The 27,713-nt window shown below is 41.3% G+C and overlaps 1 protein-coding gene across 1 annotated transcript in view; it reads right to left on the reverse strand.

Moving 5' to 3' along the window:
* Positions 1-4,201: 4,201 nt before the first annotated feature.
* The window catches only part of COL4A4 (collagen type IV alpha 4 chain), a 61,830-nt gene continuing 38,318 nt past the window's right edge, over positions 4,202-27,713 (reverse strand). The window contains exons 27-47 of the mRNA XM_066556615.1: positions 27,276-27,494; positions 26,532-26,693; positions 25,704-25,874; positions 24,418-24,561; positions 23,928-24,035; positions 23,500-23,678; positions 22,361-22,424; positions 21,775-21,849; positions 21,539-21,646; positions 21,118-21,225; positions 17,166-17,237; positions 16,257-16,385; positions 14,354-14,461; positions 13,686-13,841; positions 12,958-13,056; positions 12,642-12,650; positions 11,024-11,155; positions 8,915-9,031; positions 8,010-8,198; positions 5,954-6,240; positions 4,202-5,343 (exon numbers count right to left, since the gene is read on the reverse strand). Coding sequence (XP_066412712.1) covers positions 5,080-5,343; positions 5,954-6,240; positions 8,010-8,198; positions 8,915-9,031; positions 11,024-11,155; positions 12,642-12,650; positions 12,958-13,056; positions 13,686-13,841; positions 14,354-14,461; positions 16,257-16,385; positions 17,166-17,237; positions 21,118-21,225; positions 21,539-21,646; positions 21,775-21,849; positions 22,361-22,424; positions 23,500-23,678; positions 23,928-24,035; positions 24,418-24,561; positions 25,704-25,874; positions 26,532-26,693; positions 27,276-27,494 — 2,900 coding nt within the window. The 3' untranslated portion in view covers positions 4,202-5,079. The remainder of the gene's footprint in view (positions 5,344-5,953; positions 6,241-8,009; positions 8,199-8,914; positions 9,032-11,023; positions 11,156-12,641; positions 12,651-12,957; positions 13,057-13,685; positions 13,842-14,353; positions 14,462-16,256; positions 16,386-17,165; positions 17,238-21,117; positions 21,226-21,538; positions 21,647-21,774; positions 21,850-22,360; positions 22,425-23,499; positions 23,679-23,927; positions 24,036-24,417; positions 24,562-25,703; positions 25,875-26,531; positions 26,694-27,275; positions 27,495-27,713) is intronic.

The following is a 27,713-nucleotide window of genomic DNA, read 5'->3' on the forward strand; positions in this document are numbered from 1 at the left end:
TATGAATATGGAGCAGCATCTGTTGGAGTGCTGATGGGGATTTTTTTCTCCACCTGGCTAGTTTTCCAGATGGTTCAGGTGGGCAGAATTTCAGCAGCTGTTTTTGTTGTTTGGTCAGTTTAAAATGCTGATTTCTGAAATCAGATCCAGTAATGAAATAGATCCCCAGTTTGATGAAGCAATTGCTTCACCTGCTGGAAAGTTCTCACCAGAGCTGACTGAATTTTTTTATTGTTTTGAAGACTGATGGGCTCTGTCCTTGCTTGACTGCTGCTTCTCACAGCTGGCTTTGAAGAGATCCTTTTTCTTGCAAACAATTGTTCCCCATTACAGCTCCTCCCCATGGCCTTGGATGGTTGTTTTCTGTCTTGCTCAGACAGTTCTAATGCAAGTCAAGCCTTAGAACAGAAGTCTTCATCTGTGCAGCATTTGTCTGTGGATGGCCACTGAGTGGAATTACAAGTTACTTAAGGATTATTTGTAATCAGACTGACTGGGAGTCAGTCTGGGATGTCAGTGTGAGGTGGCCATGTGGAATAACAGAAACAAACTCCCAGATGGCTGTGGTTTGTGTCCTGAATCTGGATGAAGGTACAGGCCAGAGCATTGCTGAGGGCTGCTGGTGTGGCCCCACACACTGTGCTGGAGCTCTGGCACAATCCCTGCAGGCTGGCCCTGTGTGCCCAGAGCAGGTGTGGTGCAGAGCACATTCAGTCTGCTCCAGAGTGTCCTTTAAAGCTTTAAGGGGGATCCTTTCCAAACAAGTGAGCTGCCTGGGTTAATGGATAAATGCTTTGCTTAAATGGTTAATGGATAAAAGGTTTGCCTAATTTGCCTTAAATACAGGCAAAAAATCTATGGACTGTAGGAATTCTGGGGTTTCACTGTTGTGATATTACTTTTGTTTTCCTCTGGTGCTCATGAACAAGCCAAGCTCAGAAAGAGGTTTTTTTTGGTTAAGAGTTTACCCTGAAAGAATCCCTGGACCAGTTTTGCTTAAACTTGTTGCACATAATAATGTGATTCTGGGAATGACCGTGCCAGTGCAGGTACAGCCACAAAAGGGCTGCAGCCTACAGAGGAACAGTGTCAGCACAGGAAGAGAGTGAGAAGGAAAGTGCAGCACAGAGAAGCCACTTTGTACCTGGAACAACCTGTCCAAGATGCTTCTGGCTGCTCCCTGCCTCGCTGAAGGGTCTGATGGCACTTGCTGTGGTAACAAGGGAGCAGAGTCTGGAGTGAGTTGGCCCTGGGAAACTTGGAGGAAAGGTATGTTAAGGTTTGTCAACTTTTCCCCCAAAATAACAAATTGAATTCCCTGAGCTGAGTCTATTTAGCCCCCAACAGTGCTTGGTAAGTGATTTCCCCATCTGTATGCCCACCAATGAGTTTTCTTGCTCTTTCTCCTCCTGTTTTCTTTCCTGTCCTGCTGGGGGGTGAAGTAGCTGGGCAGGTGTGTGGCTGCCAGCCAGGGCCAGCTCCCCACCCTGGCAGCTCACACCACATGACAAGCAGGGACCTGGGGCAGCAAGGCCTGGCCATGGCCCCTGCACTGCTCCTGTAGGAGGCTGTGTCAGCTCCCAGGCCCCAGCCAAACACCACCTCTGTCTTGCAGCTGTCTGCTGTCCTCTCATTCTGATACCTGTTCTATGCATGTGGATTGTGGACTCTAAAGTTTTGCTTTAGTCTCTCCCTTTTGACACGCTCTGTATACACCAAAAGATGACATTCAAGAGATGTTTTCAGTATTGGCTTGTGCATCTCCTTCCTTGTAACGAAAAACATCAAATGAAGCAAAAATGGCCACATTTCTTGTGAGCAGATCAGGTTTCAGGCTGTGCAGTGTTTTCCTTCCATTTGTTATCCTCTAGAAATCCTGATGCACATGGATGTGAGGGACAAGAATCTGCCACCTGCCCTGAGGATTTGCCTTGAGTTAGAACTAGGACCTTCCTATGTCCTGGCTGTGGTTTGCCAGGGTGATAGGCAAGCAAATTTCATTAGAAATCACTGGATCTGAATTTAATTCCAGGGCAGTTTACCCCAAATGGCTCCAATTTCAGTGACCTCCAAGAGCAGCCAGCATCACTTTCTGTGTTGCTCTTAATATCCTGCCTGCTGCTGAGGATAAAATTCACTTCTTGACTGGGCCTGCACAAGATCCAAACTCTGAAATGCCATAGTAAGGGTAATTTGGACTTCAAGGGCCAGCAGAAGGCCATTGCTTTTTGGAGTGTTTTTACTCTTAACAGTTTCAGCTATGCCTTTTCACACTTAATTTCATAAATAGGATCCCTATGAATAATTTACCAATTATTTTTCTGCTTTTAGTCACGGGACAAATGATTGCAGAGTTAAAGCATCTGCTGCTTTATACTCTGATCTGTTTTACGTGCTGTGTAATATTAAGCAATTTATCTGCAATTTAATTTTGAATTAGTACAATATTTCTGACAAATGCCTTATGGAGTTAGCTGAGCATGGAACAGGAATTTGCACACTTATGAAATATCTGACCTATCAATAGTAGCTTAAAATACATTTCCTAAATATGTTCTTACAGACCATGGTAAATGGAACTGGCACAGTTGCAAAAACTCTACATAAAAATGATACACAAATATGGGGGGGGGGGGGGGTTGTGTGATGTTTTTAAAGCAAACAAAAAAGAAACATGGTAAAGTGCTGTGAAATAGCCTATTTAAATTATTGGTGAGGCTTTATGCTGATGTTTTAAAGATTTTTTGGTGCATTTGTTCAAGTTAGGTGAACACAGATGCAATTCTAAAAACCCTTTTTATTCCTTTGTTTTCACCTTGTCCCTATGACCCAGTTTGCACTAACAAGGTATATAAGATTTTGATTGTTGCTTACTTCGGCGCAGTTTATACCAAAAGCCCCACTTTGCTTTCCAGGAAAGCCCCAGCCCCTCTCCAGAGTTTCTCACCTGAAAAGAGGCTGCAGATGAGTGACAGGAGCTGGTGAGCACTGCCAGGTGAAGCTCATAAACCAGATCTCATTGTGGAATCAGCTGAATCCACTCAGGAAGTGGGGCCATCACCTGAGCCACTGGTGTTTGTTCCTGTGCCTGTGAGCAGCAGCTGCAGCTCCCTGCCCCGTGGGGCTTTAGCTGAGGCCTTTTTGGAAGCACAGCTTGCACACCTTGGAGAAGGGGTGGCCTAAGCACTGGTGCTCCTCTCCACCCACTGCTTTCTTCCTGCAGGAAGCTCCTGAGCTGCTCAGCACCTCACAGAGCCCAGACTTGGGGGTTTATGTCAGACTGGAGAGCTGCTCTGCCCTGCTTGTAGGATGCTGCCTGAGTCAGGAGATGGAATTCCTACAGGTCAGTGGCAGGGATTGACTACTCCAGTGTCAGATCTGCCAGGTGCAATTGGGATCACCCAGGAATGATCCAAGGTGTGCCCTGTCCCAGCGGGCACAGGACCAGAGGGAAATGTTCCCTGGCACAGTGGGAATGGCACATGCCCCAGGAGGGCTTCTGGCCCTTACCCAGGTGAAAGGGCAGAGTCAGTTGACCACCATGTAAGCACATGGAGAGGTTTGGTTGGTTGTGTCAGGAGGAAGTTGCACAGTCAGATGTATTTACACTTGACTGGACTTATCCTCTGACTGTTTTATTTTCCTCTGGCTGAGTTTGGAATGTCTGTCTTTCCTGCTCTTTGAGTTTGTGTATCCAGCTTTTCAATTGGCTGATCAGCCTGTTGTACTCGTGATGGCTTCAGAGGGAGTTTGCTTTGAATTAGGACCCTTGGATGAGGATTCAGTTTCCTTGAAACTTCTTTTGCGAGGGGCACCTCAGTGAACACAAATTGAAATGAAAAGGGCTGGAAAAAGCATATGATTCCATTCTAATAAAATGTAGCTTATTTAAGTGGTAAAAGGGGCATTTGTGGCCCTTCTGCACATGATGGATTCTCTACTTGCAATCTGTGTTTTCACATGTTTCCCCGCGATATAGAACCATTTAATAGTTCTGGTTTTACAGATGAATGAAGGAGGTACAAATGTGTTTTCATTTTTTCAAAAGGTGATTAGTGCTTTAGGATATGAACATTTTTACCATCAGTGCTTTAAAAAATAAAAAGGATCTTCAGAGCTGTCATTCCATAAGGATCTTAATGGTGATGGTTCTTTTTTTTCCTGGTGTATTTACAAACAAAGAAGCAAAGAATGAATGCAGTTTATTGTCCTAACACTTCTTATATTCATCACTCAGATAAGTTCACCCATTTTATCACCATGTCACTTTTTCTTTTCAATTAATATTAGAAATTGCTTTGTTTCTTTGGAAACTTGGATTAGAGTTTAATAATTTAATGTGATTGCTCTTAGAAATTAATTGTAAATATAAATATGGGGTTTTGGATTTGTTATCACAGCTAATTTTATTTTCTCACATAATCTCCTGTTAAATGGATTTACAGCTTTTTGTTGCTTATGAAAGCCCAATTAACAGTTCTTTCAGTCTGGTTCAGTACTGCAGTGGTAAAAGACTTTGATCTTCATTGTTTTTATTATTAGATTATTTTTCAACAATTACATTTTTCCTTTCCCTCAGAAACAGCAAGTGCAAAGTTTCTTTAGCTTGGGAAATTCAGCTACAGGGCTTTGACATTTATATGTTCACACATTTCTATCAGTATGGATAAATATTTATAATATGCCACGTAAATGCACATATTCTTGCTGCTGTAAATGCCATTTCTGACAGGAGATCTATTCTCTTGCACAACAGGTATGGTGTCCTTAGTCTTCCCAGCTTGACTAAATCCTCCAAGCTCACCTTGTTCCCTGTACTTTACAGCAGTGGACTCCAATGGGACAGAGTTTTGTCTTTTCTTAATTATTTTACACGAGATTTTACTGCCTGTGGATGGGTGTACATAGGTGGATGAGGCTCAGCACATCCCTCATCTGTGTCTCATTTTTCCATTCCAACAAAGAACAGTGCTGGACACTTTGACACAGATTCAAACACCAGCTGCTGTTTAAACCTTTAGCACATCACTCATCCTCCCCTGAGCCTCTCTCTGTAGCTGCCTGCTTTTGCTTTGCTTCTTAGCCATGCTTCAGGCATACCTGGCATCTACTGATTTTTTTCCTCTGCTCTTGTCCTTCTTTAAGAGTCCCTGACAGGGGGGCTGATGCAAACTGCAGCTCAGGCATCACGGTGGTCAGCCAGAAACTGTATTCATTAGCAAAGAACTGACACGTTCCCCGCTGGCCCTGGCACTCGATGAATGGTGCTGATCTGAAGTCTTCCAGGCAGCTTCCGGGTGACATAAGGGACTGTCCACCACCCTGGTCACCAGATCCAGTGTGCTGGAAAGAACAAAGAGACAACTTGGTAACTGTGCATGAAAAATAGGTAAATGATGTTCATCTGTCTTTTTCCCTACTTGCTTTTAACTGTGCTGGTTTTTGTAATCTTTTATTGGAGTAAGATTTTCTTGCTGGAGAAAAATTTTAATTTGGTCTGTAATGAGTTAATCTCAAAGTCTAGATCCAGCTCACTTAACTTTCAGATATTTTATCAAACTGAAGGAAGGAGTAGTCTGTGTTGGTTCAGAATGATGCCGTCATCCAAACTGCTGCAAATGTAACTTGAGGATGGCATTAAAAAGACTGGAGCGCTATTTCTGAAAATTGTGTCTTTGTACATGAAAATCCCACTGTTTATTATAAACAAGGAGGCAAAACCTTTGTTATTTTAAGAAATGCATATCTTAAGTCTCTGAGTACAGTATATGTAGCTACAGCCAGGTTCCGCAATTTGGAACTGACCTTTGTCTTGTTTCTTGTGAATTTTCCTCTTTAATGTTTGCTAGACACTGAATAATTTACTTTTCAGAGATAAAAATCCTTGAACCTTTAGAATACAAAAGCTGGATGAAAGAAACATATCTATATAATGATGCACCCACTTTCTTACCATCAAAAACGAGTATCCTATCCAAAGGCTCCTCCAGTTGGGTGGGCAGGGGGGAATGGACTGGTCCTGGCTGTGCAGTGCCACGGCCTGTGCGGGGGCCTCACACACAGCACATCTGCTGATGTAGGGCTGGACCTCCTCCTCGGACAGCGGCGCCGTGGGCAGCGGGGCCGCGCTGGCCAGCCAGTAGGACTTGTCATTGCGGCTGGCATAGTAACACACCTGGTTGATGTTGCAGTAGGCAAAGGGCATGGTACTAAACACAGGCAGGCAGGACCCTGCCAGACCTGAAAATAACAGCGAGGGATGCCAATTATTTCACTTCCTAGGTCAGTTGAAAATGGTATTCTGGCCAATGTTGCTACAGAACTAGGTATTTTAGCAGGACTTAGGTAATGCACAGATGTTAAACATCCCAAGACCTTTACCAAAATGTGTACGTGAAAAACAGAGATCTAATACCAGTAAGCATCTTCCTTTGACCAGTAATATTTAATTGTGTCAATCTGATATTTAAACATGATGTAGTTTGTCACCATGAGAAACAGTTATGATAACAAATTTCTTAGCTGTGCCAACACTGAAAAATAAATTAGGCAAGAGGTGGTGGCTGGTTTAAAAGGAGATCAGCTATTTACAAACTCATTAGGAGCAGTGAGAAACCAAGTGACAATGCTCATAAATAGAAACATTTTTGTGAAGTATGACAAGCCGTTGCTAACAGTCCATTAAGCTGAAATCTCAGCAGCTATGGTACTGCCTTCCAGAAAGGTTTCACAGACTCCCAAAGTGAAATAAAAGGATTGACGGATTTTGCAGAGCCAATCCTGCAAAATTCTCATCAGGCAGACATCAGTGGGAACCAAGAAGTGACCAGTGCATACTTCTGTGGTGAACTTCTTCCAGAACTGAATTTAGAACAGTTTCATGATGGCCTGTTCAGTTAGCAATAATCACTGCACAAAGTTCTGCCTTGAACTTGGTGTGTGAAGTGTTATTTCTGTAATGCCTCCAAACCTAAACACCTTCATTCAAGATGTGATATTTCTGTACAGAAGTTTTGTTTATCACTGATAATATTCCATTCCAGTACTAATGAAGGATCTGGAACAGCCTGAGTAGGAAAAATGCCTGCAAAATCACACAGGATTTTCTTTGAATCTTATTTTCACTGCTGTTATGAGGCATTCTGTTAGCAACTGGCTCTCCTGGGAAATGCCAAACACGCAATAGTGAAAACATTCTAAAACATCACTGCTATTCTAAAAATAGCTCTTTTTATTGCTCTTTTAAACACTTCTTTTTTGTTCAGCTTATTAGGTCCTTGATCTTTTCTCCTCAGAGACTTCTCTGACTCTTGTATAACAAGTCAACAAGAATTCAGGAAACTTTTTCTGTGCAAATTGCCACCAATCAGTTCCTCAGGCTGCAAGTCAGGCAGCTAATTTATACATCTAATTTTAGTCAGAATTGTATAAGATAGGGAAGAAGTGACCCAAGGCACCAAAAGGAGCTGTCTCTGGAAGGAATTTGGCTTTGGCTTTTCCAAAAAATATTAGCTTCTGACTCTGAAAAGCACAGGATTCTGCTGTACACATGATGCATAATTTACTTGTAAAGCTTACTTATACTGCCTAACTGTACTTACCCAACTTAACCAGCTCTTTCTCAAGCTGTGTCTACAGTAAAAAAGGAGCAGATCCTCCAGGGAGTTATTTCAGAGTGGCCAAATAAGATTTCTGACCTAGGAAAATCTCTCCAGTGACTTCAAAGACAGCCTAAAATGAGCTGGGATAAGTGAAATAAACCCCTCATCTCTCCAACTTCAAGTCAAAATTATTTAGAAATACTTTTGCATTCAATTGCAGAGAAGCAGAAAGCTGTTTTAAATGGGTGACAATAGGGCAGGATAACCAAATTCATTATAATCAGTGTAAATTAGTGTAGAAAATAAGTAGCTGACAGTTTTATAGCTTGCTTCATGTGACTTGTCTTTCCTTGTGTAGATAACACCATATTATCCCTTAGCTGGAAAGCAATTATGTACAACACATACCAAGATCTTGATTATGGGCTTTTTCTTGTCCCTCCAGGTACAGCAGACTATAGCCAGTCCATAACTTGGGCATCCCTTGTGGGCAGAGTGGTTCTCTGTCTGACTGACTGTGAAGGACGAGCAAGAATCCACTTGCAGATCTAATTTGGGGGCCTGGTTGTCCTGGGACACCAGTCTGGCCAGGTGGACCTTGGAGAAAGGTAAAAGAAATTTACTTGTATAAAATACAAAGTTCCCACCTGCTGTGTGTAAATGTTCAATAAGAAGTTCCCAACTGAATATAATACAACTTCAAGGCTGTCATAGGCAATAAAGATACAAGCAGACCTCTGTAATCCTTCTTCTAGGAGAGAAATTAACTAGATTGCCACTGAATGCATGGCACTTGGCTTTTCTATTGTGCCTCTGTCTTGTGCTGTATAGATTAGGAAATGAACTGAAGTGGGCGATGATTTCCCAGACTTACTCACTAGGATGAACAGAAGGTTTGGACTGAATTTGAATCCTTGCAATACCAGTTGATGCCCCTTGCTCACATATGTGTTAAACCCTTAATTTATTCGAGAGCAGTCACAGGTAAAATACAGCTTTAATTACTGCCAGACAGTTGCCCCATTAGCCCTGGCTCAGAGGTGCATGCTATTGATATATTCTGTGTGAGCATGGGTGCTTAATTGCCCTTCTGCTTAGCAATGGATGCTGAGATAAATTTTCTTCCAATGGGTCTTGTTATGAAATCATTCACAAGTGTCACTGTCAATGCTTGAACTGAGAAGGGGCAAGAGGTGTCATGGAATCTCAGGCTAGAGGTGGATGTGTCCATGTGGGAACTGGGGGAGCAGAGAGAAAACAGAGTCCATGCATCATCTCACACACATACCCCCCGAAGTCATGCTCATTCTTACCTTGTGGCCCAGCATATCCTTGCTCTCCTTGGCTCCCTTGGTCACCTGGTGGTCCAGGTGCCCCAGGTAACCCATCTTGACCTGGCAAGCCATATGATCCTTCTTCACCTTTTATGCCTAGATAAACACAAAGTATGTGCTTTTCCTTCATAGGGCTGCATTTAAGGTTCTGCATTGTCTGAACACAAAGGGGAAGTCAGCAAAATGGACACCAGGACAGGGAGGTGCAGAACTACTTCTGCTGGGAATTCTCTTCACCACTTATTCACCCTGTGACCACAGCAGTAGCTCAGAGGTATGACTTAGGAACACCAGCTCCTGATAAGGTTTTCCATCCTCTCTAAAGATCTTGTGTGATTTACAGTAGAAATCAAAGCACTCCCCAACCAACATTATCATGCAAGCCTCGTGCAGAACTGCCATGAGGATCTGCACCATGGAAGGAGCTGTAACTCCTCCTGAGGCAAGCCAAGCTGTCAGCTTTGAGAACCGCATTCAGCAAAGTCTTAGAACGCATAGTGAACTCCTTTTGAAGTAATGGATGTATTGGAGTACTTAGAGAACAGAGAGGGACTGCAGAACTGGACATTTTTAGGCTCCTGATGGCCTCACTTTTTTGTATTTCTCCCATGTCCATGCACTTTATACATTAGGGAGGAAGGTGTGGCCGTGACAGTAAAAGATACATCTCATGTAGTGTGCAGATAATGATGGGCCTGTTCACTGGCTACCTTAAACAATCTGAATTGAACAAAGTAACACTTATCAGGTATTGTTGCACTTAGAAGTGGTTTTCCCCTTTTCAGATGAGGGTATTTCTCTAGCACCTACCACAGTTGTTTCTCAGTAATGGTGTTTCATTCCTTGCGGACTTTGCTATTTAACCTGCAGACTGAGTAATTCAAGGTTGTCTCACAGCATTCAAACTTCCCCTTATTACTTTTTACTAAGAAAATCTGAACTAGTAAAAAAAAAAAATAGCAGCTTTTCTATGTTGGTTGCAGAGTTATTCTTCCAAAGCTTAAGCACATTGAGGGATTTTAATAAAATCCATTGCTTTTGCCAGTAAAACTTAGAGTTTGCCTTCCAAGCCAGGAAAAAATTGGATTCTCCCATCTTAATGAAGGAAAAAGCATTACTGTTTCTTTATTTCTTTCATAAAGCCAGTGCAAATATGTGTATCACTGTATCACCTGGTTTTACAAAAACCCTTAATGATGTATATAATGGAAACACAGCTGTGTAACCCCAGAAACCCCTTTTAGCTGGCTAATCAACTAAGATAGCTAAAACTAGAGAGTTAACTGAAAACTGCATTGTTTCCTTTCATGATGGGAATGACTGCTGCAGGGAATCTCCTGGGAGACAATCATGGGGCTTTTTCTCTGGACCCAGAGCAGCCAACACAACGAACTTTGGTTTCCCAAGTAGGAAATGCCTAAAACCACACAAGGGATTCCACCATTAAACTGAAGACATTGCAATACAGCCTACGCTGTGTTTCTGTGAAGGTGGCCTCTTTTGGGATCACCAGGACCAGCATCATCCTTGTTTTCTTTTCATCTGTCAGAAGAACATTTCAGTCTTTCATCACTTTCTTTTAAGATCTCTTTGGTCAGTTTGCTTTGGTGGTAACTTTTTCATGTTCTAACAGATAAAGACCTCTATTGTAGCCACTCCTCTGACTGCAGTGTCCTCTTAGGACTTTGGTTAGCAGAGCTTTGGGATTCATTATTGCTAGATTTTAAACATCCTCCAAATAGGTCTAAACCACAGGGCTGGTTTGAGGCATTGCTTTAAAACTTAGTGGGGAAAAAGGAAAGATACTACTTAAAGAAGTTTTTCTCAACAGTGTCTTATGCTTTTGTCCTGCCTGGCCTAGAAAATGGGAATGTAGTTCAGGCAGGTTCAAACAGCCTGGTTCAGCTACATTTATCCATCACCCTCAGCATTAACCAGCCCACTATGTGTTTCTGGAGACTGTTAGTAAGTGTTTAAGGAGAAGAGAGAGGGTAAAACACAGAGAAATAACTCTGACACTCTGACCCTTTTCAACTTGTTGCCTAAATGGCTGAGAAGAACATCCAGCCTTTCAGAACATGAGCTTACCTTGGGGTCCAGGGTGGCCTATTGGCCCTGGTAATCCTGCAGAGCCATCCTCTCCTCTTTGGCCTGCTTCCCCAGGAGGCCCTGGGATTGTAGGGCATGAATCATCCACTTTCCCTGGTTCACCAGGGTCACCTGGAATGTGTAGTGGGAAAGTGAATTGCAAGACTGGATAATAGTTCCCATGCAAAAAATCAACATAAATGTTAGCTGATTTGGGTTTTCAAGAGTGCTCTTTAAGTATTTTAAAATCTTGAATAACTGAGTCCTACTGTTTTAATTTTACTCTTAGTCTTTTAGCACAGCATTAACAGTATGGCAAACCAGTGTTAGCAAGTGTATATTAGCTGGTCTGTGATCTTTGCCCAGGTGGGCAGAAGGTCAGTGGCATCCTGGGCTGTGGCCAGCAGGACCGGGCAGTGACTGTTCCCTGTGCTCAGCACTAGTGAGGCTGCACCTTGAATCCTGTATTCAAGTTTGGGCTTCTCACTACAAGAAAAACATTGAGTGTGTTCAGAGAGAGGCAGTGGAACTGGGAAGAGTCTGAAGCACAAATCTGGTGAGGAGCAGCTGAGGGAACTGGGGGTGTTTAGTCTGGAGGAGGGTCAGGAGAGACCTTACTGCTCTATTACAGTTACTTGAAAGCAGCCTGTAGAGAGTCTTTTCTCCCAAGTAATAGGAGGAAATGGCCTTAAGTTTCATCAAGGGAGACTTATATTGGATATTAGGAAATATTTCTTCATGGGAAGGGCTGTCAAGCCCTGGAACAGTCTGCCCAGGGAAGTGATGGTGTCACCAACCCTGGAGGTATTGAAAAGATGTGTAGATGTGGCACTTGGGGACATGGTGTAGGGGTGGCCTTGGCAGTGCGGGGTTAATGGTGGGATTTGATATGTTGAAGGTTTTTTCCAACTTAAACAATTCAATGATTCTACATTTCACATATTTGGTATACAGCTTCAGTCTTAATGTGCCCCAAACTGATATGAGTTAAAGCCTAAAGTCTACCTACCCAGCTTCACTGCAAACACCTTAGCACATGGAAAATTTTGCAGTATTTTGCCTATTTTGTTTTTGCAAAACCATCAATAGGCAGGCGAAAAAGGCTAGCACATAACAGCCATTTGAAGTAGTTATAATACATAATTATAAAAACATTTATAATAATTATAATAATAATAATAATAAAAACATTTGCCAGTAACTTTCAACATTTTATATATTGAAAGTTACTGGCAGCTTTTGCCTGTTTGCATTTTGGATCAACATTTAGTCAGATGGAAAGTTCAGTGTTTGTAGTAATCCATAGTTAGGATTCAAGCTTTTGCTACAATTTTGGTTAGAAAGCATTTTGTGTCAAAACCAAAAAAAACCAAATTAAGAACTAGAAACAAATGATTCACAATTCTAATTGCTCTGCTGAGAGCTCTCATGCTAGGATGTCATTCTCATGATGTTGGTGCTGTTTATGTGAAATATATATTAGAGCTATGTCCTGCTAGCATTACCTACTATTCCTAGAAACCACACCAAGGATACCTTCTAATAAGAGCTGAATGTTTCTATATATAAAGGAGGGAGCTTCCATGAAGAGAACAATAATCAAAAGTCATGAACTTACCTATGAAACCTGAAGGATTTGAAAAATGGAAAGCAGATTGTGGCCATTGAGGTGCAGGTGGAAGCAAGTTTCAGGCATGTAAATTAGAGTAAAGAATGGAATGAGAACTGAAATCACTTACATGAGGTGACATTAGAAACAAATAGTTCAGAAATTTTTAATCAAATGAGAAATCATTTAAGTTGGCAACTGCAGGGGTCTTTTTTTCTGAGATTGTTTAAATTATTTGCATGCAAGTTAACATTAGTATGATTATATATGAATTGAAGGATCACAGTTACAGTTGAATGATACTAAGCAACAGGTTCATAAGTACCTGTGGGACCTCTGGGACCAGGTCTTCCTGGAAAACCTTGGTCTCCTGGTTGTCCTAAAGCACCAGGTGGACCCTGTGGGCCATGGACCCCCATAGGACCTGGAAATAAAACAAACAAAAATAAAATGCAGTCTGGATGCTTGGGAATCCTCAACTCTGTTATGGCAAAGAACAAAATACACATTTCTTCTTCTTCTTTCTCTGTTCTGGATCTGACTTATGACTTTTCTTTTTGTAGAGATTGGAAGTGATTGGTGTAGATGGGATTTCTCTGCAGGGTGTGAAAGAAGCAGATTATCTAAGAAGTCATAGTGTAGATTTCTGTTTTCAAACTAAAGAATCTGTTGAAAGTTCCAAGCTATTGCTGTGGGGCAGATGTGAGACTGTTAGTTCAAACTCATCTGCATTTTCCATAGTTTCTCAAGACCGCTGAAGAGGGGGTCACGGTTTGCTTTTCTGGCAAACTCAAATGTTTTACTGCCTTATTCTCAGAGTGGCAGAAGTGTCTTCCAACAAGCTGTTGTGAAGCAGTGCATGTGAATCTGTCTCTAATCTCATCTTCTACCCCAACCCCATTGTGTCTGTAGGTAAGCAGGAAGAGCTGTGGAATGTCTAGCCTCCACCCCTTCTGCCCAGCTCCATCTCCAGTGGGCACCCCTGGGCACAAGGCTCAGTCACAGGGGCTGGGAATTAGTGCACACAGAACTTAAAAACATCTCTGACCATACCCTTTGGGCCTTCTCTTCCTTGGCTCCCTGGAGGGCCTCTGGCTCCCTGCTGTCCTCGTGGCCCAGGATTACCTGGTGCCCCTTGAACGCCACTATCACCTGGATCTCCTCGCACAAAGATCGTCTCTCCAGGAGGACCAGGATTCCCAGGATCACCTATGGAAAAGAACTTTATTCTTAATGCATGCACAAAGTCCAAACATTTAAAAATAGCCACGTTCTGCTGGTGGGTTTTTTTTTTTATTTTACTCTAGAGTGTTTTGGTTTTGTTTTTTTGGAGGGATTTTGTCTAGGATGTAGGACAGCCCTTGCATATTTCTGGAAATACTAGTGTTAGCCTTTGTCCAAGGAAGACAATGACAGGAATAGTTCCCAAAGTTAAATAACTTCTATGCAAGCAGCAAGTTACTGGTACATTCATTGAAACACTGTTTCTCTACATTTATATTTTAAAGCTTTATTACTGTGTTGTTTAATCTGGAGATCTGCATTTTGTCCTTGGTTGGTTATCCACCTGGTGTTCACTTCTCTGTGTGTTCACTGAGGTAGTGATGGGTTTCTTTATTCCCTGTGCACTTCTATACATTGTTTCACAGAGTAACCCTGTTATTCCTAGTATTCACAGGGGGTTTTTACATGATAAAAATGGGTATTTTTAGTTTTACTACCTCTGATGCCATCTAAACCAGGCAATCCTTGATCACCCGGAGGACCAGGGGAGGCACTGTCAGGAGATCTTCCCATAGGTCCAGTGGGTCCAACAGGTCCTCTTCTACCTAAGGGATCACATTAAAAAAAAAAAAAATCTGAGGTTTTTCTTTTTAGATTACAGACAGAAGTTAGTAAGTAAAAGAATGCTGACATGAGAAGTCATGGAGGTGATGTATGGTCACACTTGTATACCAAACATACCAGTCCCCAGGCTAATGAGGCCATCTTGTCAAAGTGAAAATATTCATTATCTTTTTGAATTTTTAATTCTTCCCATAAAATCTGTGTAGCCTGAGAAATACATGGTCCCATGTTGGCACATTGCCACAGAGCCACACAGCCACATTTTCCTGAACTCCAGCAATGGGAGAAATGATAACAATGTAAGGTGAGTGGGGGCTATGAAATGATTCTGCCTGGGGCAGGAAAAGTATTCACAGATTGTTCCTAGCAAAAGGGAGTTACACTGATTCCTAAAAACCTCTGTGAACAAGATGAATTTACTAGCCTTAAATGCATTCTTTCCCCCAGTCTTTAATCTGTATTTTTCCACAATAAAACATTTATGCCCTTACTTGTGACAGGCAGAGTTCTCTGCACAACACTTTTGAACAGTTGCAGCTTGTTAACATGTGGGTTGCATTCTGTTGCCTTCTCTTTTCTACAAAAAAACAAATCTAGTTTCTTCAGTCTTGCTTTTGACTCCATCCTTCCATTTACTTTCTGGCGAGTTTTCTCCTTTTTGTGAAAGCTGGTCACAACTATCAAAGACCTCGCTTATTCCCTGTCAGACAGTGTTAATACTTCTCAGAATTAAACCTGCTCTTTTTTCCTCAACAGCACAGTTCTGTTGACTCTCCTAGTCCACAAACTAGTAACCAAACTAAGAAAAATGATTGTGTCTTCATTTTAGAATAATTCACCTCACCAGATTTCACCTCCTGCTATTTTTCTTCCATGTGTTATGTGACTGTGGCAAGGTCTGGCAGCATAAAGCTGATGTCACTTCTAATCACAGAATTGCTGAGGCTTGAGTGGGCCTCTGGAGACTTCCTAGACCAGCCCTGCCCTCAAAGCAGGATCAGTTAGAGCAGGTTGCCTCAGGTTCTGTCCAGCTGGGGTTTGAGTATCTCCAATGACAGACACTTCATAACTTCTCCAAGCAACTTGTTCAATTCCCTTCACAGGGAAAATAAAACTTTCCCTTATAGTTAAGTAGGATGTTCTGTATGTTAATTTGTGCCCATTCCCTCTTGTCCTCTCACTGGATATCACTATGAAGGAACTGTCTCTAGGTCCATCCCATCAGGTATTTACACACATTAATAACCTCCCCCTGGGCCTTCTGTTCTGGACACAAAGCAATTCCCCCTCTCCCCCTCTCTCCAGTCTCTTCACTTTCTCAGTGGCCCTTCCTTAAACACTTGATTTTTCCCATTTCTGTGCAGTTCCTATCTCATCAAGCTCTAAAATAACCACTGCAATCTTGTGAAGCAGTTCTATCTTCCAATTGCATCAGAACAGTTGATAGATTCACTATAGTTCTGGGACTGCCAGACCTTCTGCACTCTTTTTCTTCAGGAATTTCTTCCCAAGTGGCAACCCTACCTAGCAATTCCCTGAGTACATTCAAGTCCATAATTTTCTATTTTCATTCTTTCCTATAACATAAACCAGAAATTCTGGAGTCTCTGTATCTCTACCGGAAACATCAGTGTGTTACAACAGAAGTGGTTTTAGGGAAAGAATCTTCTGAGTAATGTTCATATTTACCAGAGTAAGGGCCTTTAGAAAAAGAAATTAACTATGAGCTTAATTTCTACACTGCAGAGCAGCACTTTGGAGAAAACCTTTTCTTACCTGGAAATCCTGGGAATCCCCTTTCTCCAGGGGGGCCTGGAATAGAAATACCAGGCCATCCAGGTTCACCTCTGTCTCCTTTTGGTCCAATTTCTCCTGAGTATCCTGGGGGCCCGGTCTCACTCTGACCTTTATAAGAAAACAATTATGTACATAAAGCTTACAGCGAGTACAAATACAGATGTGCAGAACAGAAATACCAGTTGCAGATGTTCTTCCTTGCAAGGGTTGCCTAGTGCTGTTTTTCTGGTTCTCTCTTGGAAGCTGGATAGAGTTTTGTTGAATCTGGCCCTAATTCATCACTTTCAAAGAAAGTAATCTTTTTGCTTCAATGCTCTTCTTCAGGGGTTATTTTATATGGTGTCATTATGGTAACTTGAAATGTAAATTGATTGCATGGTTCGAAATTTAATTTTCTATCAGCATATATATGCAATCTTTAGATAGATTATAAGCAATGTTTTTTAACAATGCTTCAAAAGCACCTTTTGAAAGTTGTGAATACATCAGCATGAGTGAAATCCACATTCCTCTTGAGTTTGAGGCACAATTCCCATGGACTTTAAATGGAGCTGGGATTTCACAAGTCTCCTTTTAATTTGTTAGTTTTATCTTTTGCATATTTGAAAAAAAGAGACTTGGCTCTCCTTTGAATCATCTGCACTGAACTTTTTAATTTCATAAACAGCCTTGAAGCATTCCAACAAAACTATGTGAGTAATGGAAGTTTGAAAGTTTTTCCCACAAATAACTGCAGGTGTGCCATTTAGCATACTTTAGATTCTGTTTGAAAGTTTGGTCTGAGCCTTAATGATATCTTCTGGGCAAGGCAAACATCAAAATAATATGCACCTTTCCTTGCACATTCAGTCATGTAGATTTTCTGTTCCAGTTATTTCTCATCTTTACCTGGAGCTCCTGCAGAACCCTTTTGACCTTTTAGTCCATCCAAGCCATCCAGCCCAGGAAGTCCAGGAAGACCTGAGAGGTGTTACACAGGTATGACTGACCAACAATCCATTACAATTAAAAATCAAGCCTTTTTTTAATCTGACAACACATACTGGATCAAGATGGGGTATTTGCTGAATTCGATTGCTGGCAACTGCAGATGAAAGCACATTGCAGTGCAGGCTTTTTGGAAAGGCAAATGTGAAAAGTTTAAAAATTGCAGTCATAATACAGTTTCACATCAAAGCAATCAGAAAGCACAGCTTTTAATCCTTTAGGTACTTCCATCCTGCAGCTAGCAGATTATGGGCTAATCTATAGAGAACCTTCTGTCTGTGGCTGGACTGCCTCTGCTACATGTGGTTGCTACTCCAAAGTTCACTGTGCTATCACTTCATGGCCACTGATGGGGGTGCAGACACTACCTAAGATAGCTGTAAAGTTGGAACTTCTTTACAGCTTCTGTTCAAAATAGAAGTGCAATTTACCTAGCAGAAAAAGAGGCTAAATTTCCACCTGGCTTCTTTTCTCTGGTCCTGCATATTTCACACAGAAAACTATGCTTTTTTGCATCGCTCTATTAGAAAGGCTCTTTGAACTGAACAGCACAAAATCTTTGAAGACAACAAATCTATAACTGAAACCTCTGGTGATACATGGTAGTATATAGAGCAGCTCTGTCACTAGTGATGTTCACTACTAGCACTGGCTGAGTGTTTGTGGTAGTCAGACTTAACTTTTGCTTTATAACTTGTGCTTTTTTGAAAATTGCTAAAACACAATAAATAAAACAGTAGATGGCACTTTTTAATCAATTTTTAAGAAAGTTGAACTTATCTAAGGTTGTGTTTGTTGTTTGCAGTCAAGGGTAAAAAATATCTTCATGTCATCAGTGCTTTTTAGTTCCTTGGTTGTATAGATAAACTATCAAATGTGAGAACAAACATTTCCTCAGTGCAGACAGCAGTCTGTCTCCTGGTGATAGCAACAGGTCTGGCAAAACTGATGGGTCATTTGTGACAGGTTTCAAAGAGGTTTCAGAGACAGGAACAGAATTGGGATGCCTCTTGTTTCAGATAGGGACACTGATCATCAAGGAGCTGAATGATACTGTCAGTGCCTGTTCCTGTCCCTGTTCCACTTCTGCTGCTCATCTCTGCCTCCCTTCCTTGCCCATCAATTCCTCTCCCTGCCCTGCAGGATTCCCAGTCCACTTGCAGTGGGTTTCTTCCAGAAGCCTGAATTATCTGTGTGTGTCTCTCCTTTCCTCTGGCTCCTTCCTGGTACAGAAGATGTAGGTTCTCTGTTGGGTGCCTGTGCTCATCCCAGCATGTCCTGCAGCTCACCATTTGCCATGTATCCAGAGCAGGCATCCTGGGGCAATTTATTGCTCTACTTAAGCACATAAGAATGGATATATTTTTTAAAGCTTATAAACTGGTCAAATTTGGCAAGGACAAATTGCTGTATGAACAGCAACACAAATACCCTTCATCAACTGCTTCACCTGCCAAATTTAAGTGTCCCTAGTTCAGAGATGGGTCATCTGAGAATGAAAAATAAAAAAGCCCTAGAGTTCTCTAGCAGGCACATCAAAAATTGTAATCATATAGCTTTGTTCTCAGAAACTGTAGAATTATTTTAGTTAAAATTTAACAAAGGATGAATGTGAAAAAATAAATCCAGTGTGTAGCAAACACCAGTCTGGAAAAATTTTAAGTCCTGAAAATTTTTTGAAAACCTGCAAAACATTGATAATATGCTCTCTGTAGAATCCACTTTATAACATGGGATACTAGTAATCTGACCTGTAATATCTTCTATGACCTTAATTAGCTGTTTTTTAACTTTTCTTGACATTCTAACTTTCATTCCTGCTTTCTGTAGCCTTCCTGTGCTTTGGACATGTTCCCATTTTAAAATTTATGTAAGAGTTGCTTTTGGAGAATTTAATAGTGGTATTTTGAAATTTCTAAGAGCTCCTAACTAATTTTGGCCCCCAGGTCACCATTTAAAACTTTTTTTGATCTTTGGCTCATTCTGGCAAGATTGATGGCTTGGTTTTACTTGCTTTCTAGGGAATTTCTGACACATTTGCCAACAATCCATTATAATATCAGCACTTGTACTTCTAGATTTTTGGATTGCTATGGTCCCATATTTCTAGGTACAGCTGAATTGGCTGACCTGAGCATGAACCACTGTTTCTGTGTTGTACAGCCCAATTCAGCTCCTACTCACACAAGTCCTCCTGGTGATGGTCTGAGTATTACTTGCTCCATCAAGGATTACTCACACAAGGAAGGCTTGCCAGGCTAAGCCCTTAACTAGTAAAACAACTGTAATAAAGAAAATGGGGTTATGCTTTAATAGATTATGTTTAACTTTTTTTTTTAATCTAGAACTTCTTAAAAATCTAAAATTTCAGGCAAAGACCTTTAATGTAACTGAGAACCAACGAGACTAATGAGGCCATGTACTTAGCTATGAATTATCCATTTCATTTCAAATGCTTGCACCAGCACTTGTTGAAAACAGCACCAAGATCTATACATCCAGTTGAATTGGAATTCAAATACCAGTCAGTTTTCATTACTGGGTGTAGTTTCAAAGGTATTAACCTTCTTTTCAGCTATGCTGGCAATACATAGAATCCTCAGCTTAGCAGGCAACTCACTCTCTAATAAATTGTCATTTGGGACTGAACTTTTCCCTCTGCAGGACGTGTGTTAATGTGCAGGACTGGGGATAACTTCTGCACAATATAGTAAAGAAGTGTCTTATGGCAAGAAAGAAAAAACCTATCAATTATGAAGAAGTTTGCAGCAAAAGGACGCTTTTTTTCTTTTTTGACCCCTTTCAGACATCCCTGCCACTGCAGATCTCTGCCTTTGTTACAGCAAATACTGCTTGCAACACTGAAATGTTCTCTTGCACATTAAGTACCAGCAGGGAATCTGTCATGACAGTTTAAATCAGCACTGCTTATTTACTGCAAGCAATCATAAATTGTTCCCTTTTTCATTTGAATTTTCAGTAACTTGTAAGAAACCTTCTCAATTTGTCCTTAAGCTGAATTTGAAAAAGTGGAACTATTGTCCTCTCTAACCATTTTCTATTGCCCCAAGTGTTACTTTACTGTGGCTTCTGTATATGGGTCACTAATCTTCCTGTTTGGGAACTGGTTATGAGGCACACTATAACAGACACAGGATATAGAGCTGATAACTTTCTTTAGGGAGTATTAATGACTTACAATTTCAATTCTAAATATAGTAAAAGTTAATAATGTTCTCCAACAAAAACAATTGTATAGATGAACTGACATTCAATCTAAACACAACAATCATTGCAAGAAGTGTAAATTAGGATTTGGAGGAAACACTTCTATGCTAAATACTTCAAAATCAGACAAGCAACAAGAAAACCAACAATAAAATGCAACTCAAGTTATCACAATTTGCTAAAACAAATTTGAAAAACGAAGCTGTCATAGCAGCCTGCTGGGTTTACAGAGTAACAGTGGCACTCCATGGTGAAAATGTAGAACACAGTGTAACTGAAGTGAAACAACTGAATTACTGCAAACTCCTTTTTCTTTCCTAAAGTTCTGCTCTTGGTTACATCAGCGAAGCCAGACTCTGTTTCTACCTTCCTCCTTACTCATTTTAGATTGTGGCCCAATTTTCCAAAGTAGCATTTCTGTTACTTACAAAGGTAATGGGAACTGGCCTAAGTCTAAGCAGTTTAAGAGATCGCAGAGTCCAAATCACAGTCACAGTTAGGCCTTTTCCATTTTCACTACTGAAAGAGTATTTATGTTTGGTACTGTCCCATTGCCACTAGAATGGCACTGTATATTCTGTTTACCTTTTCTTTTATTATTATATTCTTATTCTTACATTCTTACCTTTTCTGCCTTGGGATCCAGGTAACCCTTGCAATCCTGGAGGTCCCAAAATTCCAGGTTTCCCTTTTTCTCCAGGTTCTCCTGGCAATCCTTGAGGACCTGTAGCTCCTGAGAATGAAAGAAACCCCTGTGAATATGTAATTCTATTAAACCGTTGATTGTTTCCCCATGCTTTGCAGCACACAGCTGTGTTAACAGCAGTCCCTGCACGTGTTTGGGGATGCAGGAAGAATTGAAGGGACCTGCTCTCTGACAGTGAGCAGACAATTGCTGCTATAGGTTCAGAAATAACTTTCAATGTCCCCCTTTGTATGAGCTCTGATTGCTCCAGCCTCTTCACAGAGATGCCTCAAGTGCCTTCTCCCATTCCATATATCTTTTGAGCTATTCCATGGCACTATTTCTTAAACTTTGGCATTACCTGGTAATCCAGGTGGCCCTGGATATCCTGGGTCACCCTTGGAGCCTGGTCTTCCAGGCTGTCCTTGGATACCCGGTAAACCCTTCTGCCCTGGAAATCCACGAAGTCCTTAAAGGAAAAAAAAAGCAATTGCTACAGAATGGCTCAAAATGCACAGGAAGCAGAGCTCCCTCTAACAAAACTTAGAGAAAATTAATTTTTAAGTCCAATTTTTGTCTTCAATCAAACAGAGGTACCTGGCAATCCTGGATCTCCCAGAGACCCTTTCTGACCGTGTGTACCAAGCAGAGGAGTTGGGTCACCTCTCTTGCCTGTTGAGGTACAATGAATTCCATTTTATACAAGCATCATTTGCATCCACAACACCAAAGCTGGACAGTTTTGTAAGATCAGGAAAGTCATTAATAGATATAAACAGCTACAGAAGGGGCTAAGAGAGCCCAAAATAAGAATTGCTTTGGCACATGCAAATTATGACAGTTCACTTTGTTTGCATTTTCCCTTATTTGATTTGAAAAAATTTTCCATATTCATAAGAATGTATTTGTACATGGTTTTGATGGAATTTTTAAGTTCTATGAAATTTGACAGGAATTTACCTTCTATATTAGCAATACCTATTTTAAAGGAACACGCTGTTAAAGAATATACTGAAATCAACTTTTGCCTTCAGGTAAGTAAGACTTATTTTTAATTACATCCATGTTTTATGGGAAAAGAGGACAGAAGTGAAAATAATTTTCTAGTGAGTCTTCACCATCTATTCTACATATATCCTAACAATCTTGCTCTGTTCACACCGTATCTATATAAACTCACTACCTTTACATCCTTTGGAGCCAGTCAGTCCTGGATATCCAGGGTTTCCTGGTAAGCCAACATCACCCTAATTTAAAAAAAAAAAAACAAAATAAAAATGTTTGACATAGGATATGTGTAGCAGGAATGATCAGGAGCATTTGGTTCTCTTAGCAAAGCTATATCTTAAGCGCAACAAAAAAAAATCTTGTCTTTGTTACATGTCTAATACTGGCAAACAACAAGAAACTGTAGGTTAGACTTGCTAATAATTTTGAATTTATGCTTTTATAGCTTATTCTCATTCTTGGCTCAAACAGCCTAATTTCCCCACAGATGGCTTGAATAATTTGATTTAAAAGGTACCATAAAATATATATCCAATATTGTTGTATGTTACCCAAAATGTACTATAAATATTAACTAGAAATATTGTGATGTCACAATAAAAATGTAGATTTCCCAATTTTTCTTTTTGAATAATGAACTTTAATCAGCAAAGAAATTTAATTAAACAAGCCAAGCAAAAGTACATCCCTTTACCAAGAAAATAACTGTGCCTTTTCCTTTATGTAACATCACTGTCTACCTACCCAGCATACAAGAAGTGAAGAATTATACCCTGCATGAAATGTTTGTGTGGTTTTGTGTATTTGTTCTTGAGCAACACTGCTTGCCTGGGCTCTGCCTGGGGCAAAGATGACTTGCTTTGTCTTGTCTGTTGCCTTGGTCACTTCACACAGCAGGATATGAAGAAGCAGCTAGATATTAACTGTATAATTGTGCTGCTGCTATGTTATGATCTCTGTGGTAAGTGGTTTGTCAATGTGTTCTTAAGAATAATCTTAAAAACTTGATTGTGCATCTGATTTTTGCCCCCCTATTTAGTGTAGTGGAGCCTGGACTTCAACCACGTGGCAAAGCACTACATCAGAACAGGCAGCTAGGAGAGGTCCTTTCCTAACTCCCAGCACAGTTCCTGCTAAAATGTAACCAAGGCACAGAAGTTTTTCATTCGGGAATTTACAGTTCCTACTACACTGGCTGTCTCTTCTCAGAGGGAACATCTAATGGGTGAGTACAGTACAAGCACCCTTCATCATATTTCTTAGAGGCAGGAGAAAACTGCAAAGTCCAGGATACTTGACTACCACTCTGTTTACCTGGTCACCTGGTTCTCCTTGAAAACCTGTCATTCCTTGAAGGCCCTTTGGTCCAGGCAAGCCCCGTGATCCCGGAAACCCCATCACTCCAGTGTCACCTTGGTCACCTGGTAGTCCTGGAACACCATTCTTTCCTGGAAATCCTCGTGTGCCTCTCAAACCAGTATTGCCTTTTTCACCTGAAGTTGATTGCAGAACAAGATAATGACCAGTCGAGTCAAGCCCCAGTGTTTGACACTGATTTTCAATATGGCAATGCTTTCACTCATGGTGTATTGCCTTAGTGATAACCCAAAGAAATTATACAGCCAGTTTAGGAACCTGTAAACATGGCTGGATGTTACTGCAGCCCTGAGTCCACACTGTGAAAAGCACCAGTGGTTTATGTCAGAGGAATGTGTGTGTATGCAGGGCTTTCATGAACTTACCTGTGTCACCTCTCAGTCCATGCTCCCCAGGAAACCCTGGGTCCCCCCTTTGGCCCTTCTCCAGACGGAGGTTAACGCAGCCGCTGTCTCCTGGAGGCCCCCTCTCACCTTGGAAGTAACATATGCAATGTAAATACACCCCCACAAGTGACATGTCCTGAAAATCAGTTTGAGGGGTGACTTTCCTAATAGAGAAAGTCTTCAAATACTAATGTGGTTCTCGGTTTTCTCAGCAGGCTCACTGCAGACAGAATTTGCAATCCTTTCCTTGATTTTCTGTTTATTCAGTCATAACCCAGGTGATATTAAATCAGAAGAATTAGGAAAGATTGTGAAATTATGAAAGACAGCAATTTTGAGTTGCCTGTGATTGCATCTTGCAGATGACTATTGTCTTTCCTATAAAAATTAAACAGATTTTTAACACAGTAGTAACAAAATTAAATTATAGCAGCAATATAACTACAGAGTGAAGTGGATTTTTACAAACCTTTCATTCCCATATCTCCACATTCTCCACTAGGCCCAGGTAGACCCATTTTTCCTTCTTCACCTTTTACACCAAAGATTCCCACTGGGCCTTGCATTCCCGGGAGTCCTGGGAATCCCTGGGGTCCTTGAATGCCTTTGCTTCCTGGTAATATGAAATGCTTTATTTACATGTTAAGTCTGCTTATACTGCTACTGTCATATTCTGAGGAATAGCATAAAGCAAAACCAGGATGTTTAGAGGGACTTCTTAGGAAATCATCAGAACTAGAGAACCCTTAGTTGGAGCATGGCTTCATGCCAAGGTCAAACTTCTCTTAAAACCCTGATTCTACTGAGGCAAATTGCCTCCTCCTACCTGCAGTCAGCCCCTGAAGATTTAGGCTGACCTTACTCCTAAAGCAGTTATCCCCAGCACACCACCAGATCTTACATGTGGCTACTGGATTATGGGGGCTTTGTTCTGCTCCCTGTGCCTGCCCTCCAGCTCTGGAGGCTGGTACCCAGAGAACAGTTGGGCTTGCCATTAAAGACTGAGGCAAAGAAGGCATTAAGTACCTCAGACTTTTCCTCATCCTTTGTCACTGTTTTGCCCCTCCCATCCAATAAAGGATGCAGATTCTGCTTACTCCTCCTTTTGCTGCTAATGTATTTATAGAAACATTTTTATTGTCCTTTACAGCAGTAGCCAGATTGAGTTCTAGCTTGCACTTTGGGCCTCTTGATTTTCTCCCCCCATAACCCTGATACATCCTTATCCTCCTGAGTTGCCTGTCCCTTCTTCCAAACTTCAAACACTCTCTCTTTTTTTCTGAGTTCAGCTAAAGCACTGTTCAGCCCAGCTGCTCATCTTTTGGTGCATGGGATAGCCTGTTCCCATGCCTTAAAAATTTCCTTCTTGAAGAATGTTCAATCTTCCTGGACTCATTTGTCCCTCAGGACTGCCACCCAAGGGATTTTGTTATCCCTGAATGTATTCCTCTTATAGCATATTACAACCTATTACAAATAGTCAGGAAATAATATATAGAAGTATGTCAGTGTTGTAAAACAACTGAAGCACCAGATGCACCAAGATGCATCAAACTATATTCATCCCTTTGTTTTTATCATATGAGAAAGAACAAGGGATGCTTCTACGGGATTGACTCTACCCTGCTGCAGTCTTATCCTTGAAGTTGGAAAGGGAGGTGGGTGCAAAGTACTTGCTAATCTTAACATCAGTAAAAAGGGCTCCCTCTACAAGAGAACTTATGGGAGATGTGGTCTGCAGGATATGTAACATACCTGTTTCTCCTGGGAAGCCAACAGGTCCTCTATTTCCTGGAAGTCCTGGTGGACCTCGTGAGCCTGGAGGACCTGGGAGACCTCGTGAGCCCAGAGAGCCTTTGAGACCTTTGATTCCAGGGGGCCCAGCCAGGCCCCTGTCTCCCCTCTGACCTTTAAAGCCTGGTAAGCCTGAGAAAGAGAACTTCAATCTATGTATGTAAAGGCAGGCAAAAGTTACACAATTGCATATTAAAAGTAGAAAGTGATAGATTTGTTATAAATTTGAAAATCATCAAACATGGCAAAGTAAGTTGAAACCTTTTTTTTACTATGTTGGAGTTCTTGCCCTGCCTATATTTTTCAATTGGAATGTTTGTTTTCTCGTATTTCTTTAGTGACAGACAATAGAAGAGCGCTGTGAAAAATCCCTACTAATAGGTAAATACTTTTGATAGATGTCTCTCCTAGCTCTTCCTAAATAACACTTCTATTGAAGAATTAGGAAGATAAAAGCATCACAGCAGTGACAGGAGCTCAGTTAAGTTACTCAGGACAAAAGATATGAGACAACTCTTTGTTTATTACTAATAGTGAACTCACTGTGATTTGGCCAGTTAAGGAACAGCATGGGAAGGGAAGTTGGGATACACCTGAGATGCACAGTCTACATTCCCTGAGTTCAAAGAGCTGTGCAAAACATAATGTACACCCCCAGTAATGAGCAGCCCTCATGGCAATATTTGTCATACCAGCCACAAAAATCATGTGATGATTTTTGTGATGAAATCTGGCAGAAAATATGTGCAAAGCTTAGAGCTGTGAGGCAAAATGCTGGCTGTTGTGTACCTTGAGGTCCTGGCAGGCCCATGACACCTCTGAGTCCAGGTGGTCCTGGTAAGCCTGGGACACATGGTGAGCCAGGGAAGCCCGGACAGCCTGGTGCTCCTACATCACCTTCTGGGCCTCTAAAACCTTTGGCACCTGGAAATCCTGGGGTACCAGGTTGTCCTGGAAAAAAAAAATTGTTAGTTCCATTACTCACTGTCCCTCAAAATTCCTAGTTTTAATTTTGAAATGTACATGTTAGGTTACTATAGTATCTTATTTATCCTCTAGTTTTTGCATAGTTTGTGAAAAGTGATGCTTTTCTGCAATTTAGAATTGGCTGTTGTGGAGAACTTCTTTCTTTATGGAGCAAATACAAATTCAACCTCATCTATAGGTACAGAAGAGAGTTTCTGATGTGTAGGAGCAGAATGGGACTAGCTCACTGGCCTGCACCAGGTGCACAGCACTGGCTCAGTTCTGTAGGTGCTCCCTGCACTGAAGGATGGGTGTATCTGCTTAGGGCCAGGCAAAAGGAACACCTGTAAAAGGAAACAGCGATGTCCTCTATGGGGTGGGAAGGACGTGGCGCTGTGGAGATATCACTGCAGCAAACAGCAAAATGCAAATGTAAAAACAGGAAGCAATGTTAACAGTCACCATTATGGATCTGAATGAGAGAAAGTTTTCTCTGAAGCAGGAGCACCTTTGCTCAGATATTGTCCTTTGAACATGTAGAAGTGTTTCACAGAAGCTGGCTCGTACCTTGAAGTCCAGGAATGCCTGGATTACCCCTTGCTCCCCGTGCACCAGGGGGTCCTGGCAGTCCCCTGGTGCCTGGGATTCCTGGAGGGCCATATGTGGTGTCACCTGGAAGACCTTTCTGACCATCTGTGCCAGGTGGACCTGGAAGGCCATTTTTGCCATCAATTGTAGATCCTCTTTCACCTTCATCACCAGGATCACCAGCTGTGCCTCGAAAGCCTGTTGATATGATTTTTAAATTCAAATAGAACTTAATTCAAGAGTTGTTCAAGGTTTTTTGTTTTGTTTCCCCACCCCTCCCAAATGTGGAATAATGTAGTCCAAATTTAGCCAGATTTAAATTGTGACCTTGCAAAGAAAAATAACATCACAAATTAAATTTCATGTTTCTTATTTATAGCTAATGATACATGAGGATTGAAGGAGGTAATTCCTGTG

Source organism: Molothrus aeneus, chromosome 10 (assembly GCF_037042795.1).
Source record: "Molothrus aeneus isolate 106 chromosome 10, BPBGC_Maene_1.0, whole genome shotgun sequence".
In the NCBI taxonomy this organism is placed as follows: domain Eukaryota; kingdom Metazoa; phylum Chordata; class Aves; order Passeriformes; family Icteridae; genus Molothrus; species Molothrus aeneus.